The sequence below is a fragment of the Amblyraja radiata genome, chromosome 22 (assembly GCF_010909765.2).
Source record: "Amblyraja radiata isolate CabotCenter1 chromosome 22, sAmbRad1.1.pri, whole genome shotgun sequence".
Classification (NCBI taxonomy): domain Eukaryota; kingdom Metazoa; phylum Chordata; class Chondrichthyes; order Rajiformes; family Rajidae; genus Amblyraja; species Amblyraja radiata.
The window spans coordinates 12,194,287-12,203,390 of record NC_045977.1 but is presented as its reverse complement, the minus strand read 5'-3'; the positions used below and the strand labels follow the sequence as shown (position 1 = coordinate 12,203,390).

Genomic DNA, 9,104 nt, shown 5'->3' with positions numbered 1-9,104 from the left:
CGTTCTCTCCGGCAGATAGTTGTTCCTTTGCTGAACTCAGTGGTGAATCGAGTTGCGGAGAGCGGATGGCAGAACTGAGATGAGTTTGATTTTCAGCTTGTCTCCACCTTCTGCTGAGTGGTGCGGATTCATGAATGAAACTTGGCAATAAGTGGTGTTCATCAGTTTAATTTGGTCCCAAGGGTAACATGCTGGATGGCTGCCAGTACAACCCATTGTACTTTAGATGGATTCTGCCCAGAGGTCACACATTTATATCTCTCTCCTGACAAGAATGAAATATTTAGGGGTTAAAATGCTCGCAGTGACCTCGTCACACGGGTGGGTCTTTTGCAAGATAAACCATTTTAACAAACCATTTAATTTCTCAACCAGGAGAATGAGGACCTAATTGAAATGAGGTTATGTTCTGACACAGTCACTTATTCACTGACTATTTGTTTTGAACCTTGACATTGATAGGAATATCAGGTGTGAAGTAGAGTTAGATCCTGAGAAGAGAATTTCAAAGTAAGTAAATCTTAATAAATATTTATTTTGTAAGTGAGGTAGTTTCTTTGTGCATAACTGTACTTTTCCCTACACTGTCGAGCCATTTAGGAATCTTTTAACTCCTGAAGCCCAACATAATTGCAAATATTTCTTTGCATTTTCATATTCTGGCTCTTTCCCCCCACATGGCAGTGTAAATAGGCGATTGGATTGGAATTAAGCTATTCGGCCCATCAAGTCTACTCCGCTGTGTTTAAGAAAGAACTGCAGATGCTGGAAAAATCGAAGGTAGACAAAAATGCTGGAGAAACTCAGCAGGTGAGGCAGCATCTATGAAACCTGCAACATCGCCTATTTCCTTCGCTCCACAGATGCTGCCTCACCCACTGAGTTTCTCCAGCATTTTTGTCTACCTTCGATTTTTCCAGCATCTGCAGTTCTTTCTTAAACATTTCTTAATCCAACATTTAAGTCTACTCTGTTATTCATTCATGACTGATCTATCTCTCCCTCCTAACCCCATTCTCCTGCCTTCTCCCCTGACACCATAACTATCCTAGTTTCTTAAACTCGATCAGTGGCAAATTTAGCTCAATAACCTCTTGCTATTTCAATGCAGGCTGATCATTCTATGGAGTGTGATTGAGATGGGAAAAAGGCACGTTGATCAAGAATACAAAAGCTTGGGACTTTTCCCGTGTTGTGTGCGCGCGCCCTTCATTATCTGTGTGTTTGTGCGCGCGCGTGTGCGAGATGCTGCTCTTCCTTTGTGTGCGCGGGCACGAGCACAACTGCATTGTCTTTGTGTGTGTGTGTGTGTGCGCGGGCACGAGCACCCCTGCATTGCCTGTGTCACTGTGTGTGTGCGCGGGCACGAGCACAATTGCATTGTCTTTGTTTGTGTGTGTGCGCGCGGGCACGAGCCCCGCTGCATTGTCTTTGTGTGTGTGTGTGTGCGCGGGCACGAGCACCCCTGCATTGTCTGTGCCACTGTGTGTGCGCGGGCACGAGCATAACTGCATGGTCTTTGTGTGTGTGTGCGCGGGCACGAGCACAACTGCATTGTCTGTGTCACTGTGTGCGCGCGGACACGAGCACAATTGCATTGTCTTTGTGTGTGTGTGTGTGTGTGCGCGGGCACGAGCACCCCTGCATTGTCTGTGTCACTGTGTGCGCGCGCGGGCACGAGCACAATTGCATTGTCTTTGTGTGTGTGTGCGCGGGCACGAGCCCCGCTGTATTGTCTTTGTGTGTGTGTGAGCGGGCACGAGCACAACTGCATTGTCTTTGTCTGCGCGGGCACGCGAGCCGTTGCCTTGTCTTTGCGTGTGAGCGCGGACACGAGCACAGCTGCATTGTCTTTGTGTGTGCTGTACGCGGGCACGCGAGCCAATGCATTGCCAGGGTGCCATTGCTCTGTCCACTGTGCTGTCCTCGTGAGCGCGCGCGACCTCGCTGCTCTGCCCTTTGTGTCGCCTCCACTGCAAAGGAATTTTAATTTGAATCTCCTGGAGGTGTCTGGCATCGAACTGGCGTGTTGCCTTTGTTGCAAGAGGCCAGTAACAAAGTGTTTGTCGTCTCCCTACAGCAGCGCATCAGGGCAAACCCATCTTTCTATCATTTGCGGTAAATCAACACCTTCCACAAAGGTAATTGCGCAAATTAACCAAACACAGATGCTCCATAGTACTGCTCCATAGTACCATAGTTTGCGTTCTTCAGGGCTTTGTAACAACAGCTGGACTGAGGCCCCACAGGTACAGGCACTGCCAAGTCTGGGGGGGGGGGGGGGTCACACTGCCAGGAAATGAGTCATATTTTCCAAATACTGGAAGGCATTTTGTATTTAGTGTAAGGAATTCATACCACCTTTCTGCAGGCGTGCAAACACACAGGCCCTTTCATAGCATTTTCATTCTCTGCAGCCACAGAGTTGCTGCACTTGATTTTGCCCTTCGTAGTTTATGCTGTTTATATTGAGAGACAGTGTTTACGGTGACAACGTATTATAGGTGGGAGCAGCTCTCTGTGAAGAGAGATGTTCATGTTGATTCAATTCAATGATACTTTATTGACACGTGCCTAGGTACAGTGAAATATAGATTCAATGGGCTGTTCTGTCCATTCTGTACTAACCAGAGGATTGTGCTTAATATGTCCAGTGATCGTCTTGCTAAGCTGTATGCAAAAAAAAAAATGAAGGTTGATGTTTATGGTGAGGTGCATTGTTTATAGAGAAAGGTTTGTTTATGTTTTTTGGAAGTTATTGTGGTTATAGAAATAGACAAAAATGCTGGAGAAACTCAGGGGATGAGGCAGCATCTATGGAGCGAAGGAAATAGGCGATGCTTCGGGTCGAGACCCTTCTTAAGACTGACAAACCAAGACGTTTCAGTATCTTCTTCTTGCGTATGGAGTGCACAGCCTAAAGTTGAAGAACAACTTGTTCTATTTTATCTTATTTGATTGTGGACGCCGGGTTGATTGCATTCGTCGAAACAGGGCGTACCACGTGATGGTTGCAATCTCTCACCCAGTTTCAGAATGAAGAATGGTCTCAACCAGAAACGTCACCCAGCCATGTTCTTCAGAGCTGCTGCCTGACCTGCTGGGTTACTCCAGCACTTTGTGACCTTATGTGGTATGTTTATATTGAGGTGTAATGTTTATGGTTTAGGGCAATGTTTATGTTAATAGTGCACGATGACAGGTGATCATGAGGTTTCACATGTTGGCAGCGACTGGCATGTTTATGAGGAAAAGTGTTCATTATTTGGAGGTGTATATTATGAGATGCAGTACCAAGAGGTCTGCACTCCGACCAAACACACTGACAATCATCTCCACATCATGTTACATTATGCAATTATGAACAGTCTCATATTGCACAGGAGATCTCACATATAAATGGTAAATGGACTACCCTAAATAATATCAGGACATCTTGTGACTGATATATAAATAAATGAATTGACTCAAAAGTATAACAGCCACAGTCACCTTACCAATGAAATCCAATTAACTTAATCTTACCATGGAGTAATTTTCCTGACAAGAACTTCTGGGAGGTGCAGAATTTCATAATATGACAGCTGATTCTATAACATAGTGGAAGAACCAAGAGGTCTTACAATATTATAAACTGAAAGTACTATTAATTAAACATTGCAGTAGCAGAAAGTTCATATTTCCAATATATCAGTTAGTATACATCAGTTATTTTAATAAGCTGCCTTCAGAATCCATTGTATAAACACAGAGGAAATAGCCAAGGATCTCTAAGAGTGCATAAAACAAGACTTATGCTTTACAAGCAGGGCTCAGATTATGGCTGGAATTAATTAATGAGAACTGTTCATAAGCCAAACTGTTCGTAAGTCAGAATTGATCAAAACACTGTCGGGGAGAGGATCACAGACACAGCTGTGACAGGAGAGCGAGCAGGCATGAGGAGAGCAGCCTGCAGTGGCCTCACTGATTAGGTCTGCTCAGTGCTCCCAAATTTGGTCAGGTCAATCAAGGCCCTGGCTATTAAGACTTAGGGTAGAGGTGGTGGGTAGAAAGAGAAGGCATGAAGAAGTTCCCTGTTTCCACCTGGCAGAAGATGCCTGCATCCCCGAAACAGCCAATATATGCATCTCCATCCACCCTGCCAGCCCCACAAATGCTGGGTATTCTATAGTTTGGTTTGTTTCCTGGCTCTCCAAAGCTTTGCCCCATCGACAAGGCACAACATGGGAATGTAAGGAAATATTCACCACCACCCTTAATGAACCCAGCTGCAACACCACCTAGGTACACAGTGGATGGTGTCCATGAATCGTGTATTGGTAACCCTGGGGAGGACCTGCATCTGTTTATTTGTTCTGAGTAATATGTTCTGTTGCATTAGCATTGCTCCTAGGTAGCCTTTGATCGTTCACCATTGAAGGGATCTACAGAAGGCCCTGCCTTAAAAGACAGCCTAAAACATGCTCACATTTCACTCCTACCATCAAAATGAAGATACAGGAGTCTGAAAACCATGACCACCCGGTTCAAGAATAGCTTCTTCCCCAACAACCATCAGACTCTTGAGCACTACACATCATTGACCTCGACTATTAACCTCTATGGACTTCAATCTTTGGTTGCACCAAGGATGTTGGGTTTTTTTTTTTTGCACTAATATTGTAGTTATCAATTTATTGAATTTATTATATATTATCTAGGTATATTGCGTTCACAGGCATGTTATACTGTTACAAGTAAGACATTTCATTGTTCTTTGGTCGGTACATATAACAATTAAACTCCTTTGATTATGCACAACTGCTAGCATTGAGAAATAACACACAGATCTTGGATTTAATTTCCTTCGGGCCACAGTTGAGATAAGAGCAATGTAGAGTGAGAGAGGTGGGTCCCAAAGTAACTAATGATTTTTCACTGGGACTAACACCTTCAGCTGCCCTTTCTTTCATTTCAATTAAGAGGCCAATGCTTCAGCATATATTTAGAAAAACCCTACAAAGGTATCATGAGATTGGTGGGAAAAAAACATTAAGTCTGCAAGAAGGGAGCCTTCCCACTTCTTGTAACCCATCCCAGATAGATGGATTAGCTTTATTCTCTGGCAGAAACATTCCATAAACTAAGTTACTTTGATTTACCGCTACCCCATTAAGGACATTGAATTTAGCGATGTGCTACAATGCTGAGAAGTATATTCTGTACTCTGTATCTTCCCCTATTGTAATTGCGTTTGAACTGATTGTATCCATATATGTCTGAACTGTTTGAATATCTTGCAAACCCCTTACTTAGTACATGTGACAAACCTACATACATTTAAATAATTCCCACAAATAGTCATTTGTTGGCACAGGACACATTGAGTAGAAAATTGGTATTACTAGAATCATACATCTATACAGCATGGAAACAGGCCCTACCCATACTGACCAAGTTGGCATTCTGGGCTGGTCCATTTGCCTGCATTTGCCCATATCGCTTCAACCCCTTCCTATAAATATTTATGTCCAATGTCTTTTGAATGAAGGAATGTTTACTTTAGCTGCCTCTCGTGACAGTAAATGAAGCTTTGCCAATGTTATTACGGACAACTCCATTAGGAGAGGCAGTACATGATGCAACAGAGATAGAATGGGTGTACATGGAGATTGTGTTCTGGTGCGTTTCTCGATGGTATTGGAACTGTTTAGTTTACTGTCACGTGTACCGAGCTACAGTGGAAAGTTTTTGTTGTGTGCGAACCAGTCAGTGGAAAGACAACACATGATTACAATTGAGCCATTCACAGTGTACAGATACACATACTTATTGAGGCGTGAAAAGGGGCCCCTCACGCTCCAAGTCAAAAGTCAAGTCAAGAGAGTTTATTGTCATGTGTCCCAGATAGGACAATGAAATTCTTTCTTGCTGCAGCAAGAATATAGTAAGCATAAATACAGAACAGTTCAGTGTGTCTATATAGCATATATGTCTGAACTGTTTGAATATCTTGCAAACCCCTTACTTAGTACATGTGACAAACTGCATCTGTACACATAAATAAACAGATAAAGTGCAATAGGCTGTTATAGTTCAGAGTTTGTTTAATGGCGTGTTTAATAGCTGTGGCTGTGGGGAAGAAGCTGTTCCTGAACCTGGATATACCAGATTTCAGGCTCCTGTACCTTCTACCTGATGGCAGCAGAGAGATGAGTGTGTGGCCAGGTTGGTGTGGGTCCTTGATGATGCTGGCAGCGACTGCGATAGACCCCTTCGATGGTGAGGAGGTCAGAGCCGATGATGGACTGGGCAGTGGTCACAACATTCTGCATTCTATCCCGCTGCTGGACGCTCAAGTTGCTGAACCAAGCCACGATGCAACCAGTCAGCATGCTCTCTACTGTGCACCTGTAGAAGTTCGAGAGAGATCTCTTTGGCATACCGACTCTCCGTAATCTTCTCAGGAAGTAGAGGCGCTGATGTGCTTTCTTTATAATTGCATCAGTGTGCTGGGACCAGGAAAGATCTTCGGAAATATGCATGCCCAGGAATTTGAAGTTCTTTACCCTTTCCACCATCGTCCCGTTGATATAAACGGGATTGTGGGTCCCTATCCTACCCCTTCCAAAATTCACAATCAGTTCCTTGGTTTTGCTGGTGTTGAGAGCCAGGTTATTGTGCTGCCACCATTTGGTCAATCGGTCGATCTCACTTCTGTACTCTGACTCGTCCCCATCAGTGATACGTCCCACAACAGTTGTGTCGTCGGCGAACTTGATGATGGAGTTCGCACTATGTCCGGCTACGCAGTCATGAGTATAGAGTGAGTAAAGCAGGGGGCTGAGCACGCAGCCTTGAGCTGCTCCCGTGCTGATTGTTATCGAGGATGACACATTTCCACCAATACGGACAGACTGTGGTCTGTGGATGAGGAAGTCGAGGATCCAATTGCAGAGGGATGCGCAGAGACCCAGTCCTGCGAGCTTGGTAACCAGCTTGGAGGGGATGATTGTATTAAATGCCGAGCTGTAATCAATGAATAACAGCCTGACATATGAGTTTTGTTGTCCAAGTGGTCCAGAGCGGAGTGGAGAGCCAGCGAGATCGCATCCACTGTTGATCTGTTATGGCGGTAAGCGAACTGCAGTGGGTCCAGGTTTTTGTCGAGGTAGGAGTTGATATGCGCCATAATCAATCTCTCAACGCACTTCATCACCACAGACGTTAGTGCCACTGGTCGATAGTCATTGAGGCACGACACCTTGCTCTTCTTGGGCTCCGGTATTATTGATGCCCTTTTAAAGAAGGTGGGAATCTCAGACCTCAGAAGTGAGAGGTTGAAAATGTCCGTAAAAACTCCAGCTAGTTGGTCTGCACAGGTTTTTAGAACACAACCGGGTATACCATCAGGTCCAGGCGCTTTCCGAGGGTTCAGAGTTGTGTTGTGTGGATGGGGAGACGTTTTGGAGGACCAGAATGCAAGCTATCTGCCACAGAACCCCTAGCGTCTGACGTACTCCAATAGATACAATGTTTATATGGCTGGTATGCAAAAATATGTAAATCCATTTATGTGAATTTTCACTCTGCCAAGAAAAGTAGCACATGTGTGAACTTACATCCTCTCAAACCAAAGTAGAATTAATTAGTATTCAAAGACAAGCAGCTTGATGACCATTAGGTTCTGACACAACAATCGGAAGGAAATTGCAGGGAGATTATGTAGTTTCAGTATTATTGGATAACTAGCTAAGAGCAAATTCTAAAGCTGTAGCACAATGGAGTCAATCTAAACCCAGAGATTTAGTTTCAGCAAGACATTCTCTTCAGATTTTCTTTGCTAAAATGTATGGTCTTTTTTTGTTAAGAATAAATTCATTATTCAGGTCCAGTTCACACTACCCATAACTTGATAGGAAGCCAGTTTGGTTATAATACACATCCTTTCACGCAAGTGGGGGAAAACAAGATGTGCTGGCCTTGATTTCCAGAGTATCTCTGCCCCCCAATAATCATTAAGCCTAAATTGATTGAAACTGATCAAATAGGGTAGAAAACAATAGCATCAGTTCTCCATCTATGCGCAGTTGCCTTAAGGTGGGGTTTTCCTGAATGCTCAAAGTCTGTGTACCAAAGGCTTTCCCACCATAGTGTTACCGTGACGTTGACACAGCGACAATGAACTCTTTGGGTCCATACGTGTTTTGAAATTGGGAAAGATATGGGTTTATAGATATTGTAGACAGCAGACACTGGAGTCCTATGCAAAACACAAAGTGCTGGAGTAGCTCAGCAGCTCAGACAGCAATAAGTTAATAAAATGCCAATGCTGACTCTAAATTGAAGGAAACACTCTAAATGCGAACATGTTTGTTAAACCACCAATTCTCTTTATTTTATTTTGCCACAATAGTTAGGCCTTGTTTTCTGAAACAGACGAAAGCATGCACTTATCTGAAGCCCTTAGGCTTCATTGTTTTAATTAATTTAAGTAACTTTCTTTTTACCTTTGCAACCGCAGTTGCAAGGTTTCATTTCGGGGGGTGGACGGGCGCAATAGTGGCCTGCATTCAGTTGAGTGCAGCCAATTAGGCGCGGTGTGTTGGGAAGGGTTCTGCGCATCCCCATGCATTTCTCCTGGTCAATGAAGAGCGAGTTGGCCTTCACCGCGATGTCATACTCCAGGACGGACTTGGTTTGGACCAGAAGTTGCAGAGCATTTTGAGACTCCTGTAGACGTTGTTTCAGTGTTTGTATAGTTGCATCGATGGTGTACACTTCACAGACCAACCTAGACAGGAAAAGAAATAATGTTATAAACTGTGGGTAATGCAATGAGTGAGTTTCACCATTTTGTTTCGTGGGGAGGTTGAAAGGTGTGACCTTTTCTCTGGATAAATTCACTGTTTGTGCCCCTCAGCAAGGGAACTACACCAAGGACAAAATCACATGTTTAAATCGTGCCTCTTGCGACCTCAGGCTATCTCAAAGGACTTTATGACCAATAAAGTCCTTGTTATATAGGAAATTTAGCAACCGAACATCACGTAATCAGCAATAAGTTAATGAACAGGCAATTAGTTCCAACAATGACGTGTGACAAAATGACCAAGACACTG

At 43.9% G+C, this 9,104-nt stretch overlaps 1 protein-coding gene and 1 long non-coding RNA gene across 4 annotated transcripts in view; one reads left to right on the top strand and one right to left on the bottom strand.

Moving 5' to 3' along the window:
* Nucleotides 1–392: 392 nt before the first annotated feature.
* LOC116985592 overlaps nt 393–9,104 on the top strand; it is a 33,453-nt gene continuing 24,741 nt past the window's right edge. Inside the window, exon 1 of one of the 2 annotated variants that reach the window (XR_004415305.1) lies at nt 393–510. This is a non-coding gene — a long non-coding RNA (uncharacterized LOC116985592). Of the gene's footprint in view, nt 511–1,969; nt 2,142–9,104 lie in introns of those variants that run through there. The other variant, XR_004415304.1, reaches the window with a different exon arrangement.
* The window catches only part of tekt5 (tektin 5), a 47,206-nt gene continuing 46,456 nt past the window's right edge, over nt 8,355–9,104 (bottom strand). For both annotated transcript variants that reach the window (XM_033040426.1, XM_033040427.1), the window contains exon 8: nt 8,355–8,776. In XM_033040426.1, coding sequence (XP_032896317.1) covers nt 8,473–8,776 — 304 coding nt within the window. In that variant the 3' untranslated portion in view covers nt 8,355–8,472. The remainder of the gene's footprint in view (nt 8,777–9,104) is intronic.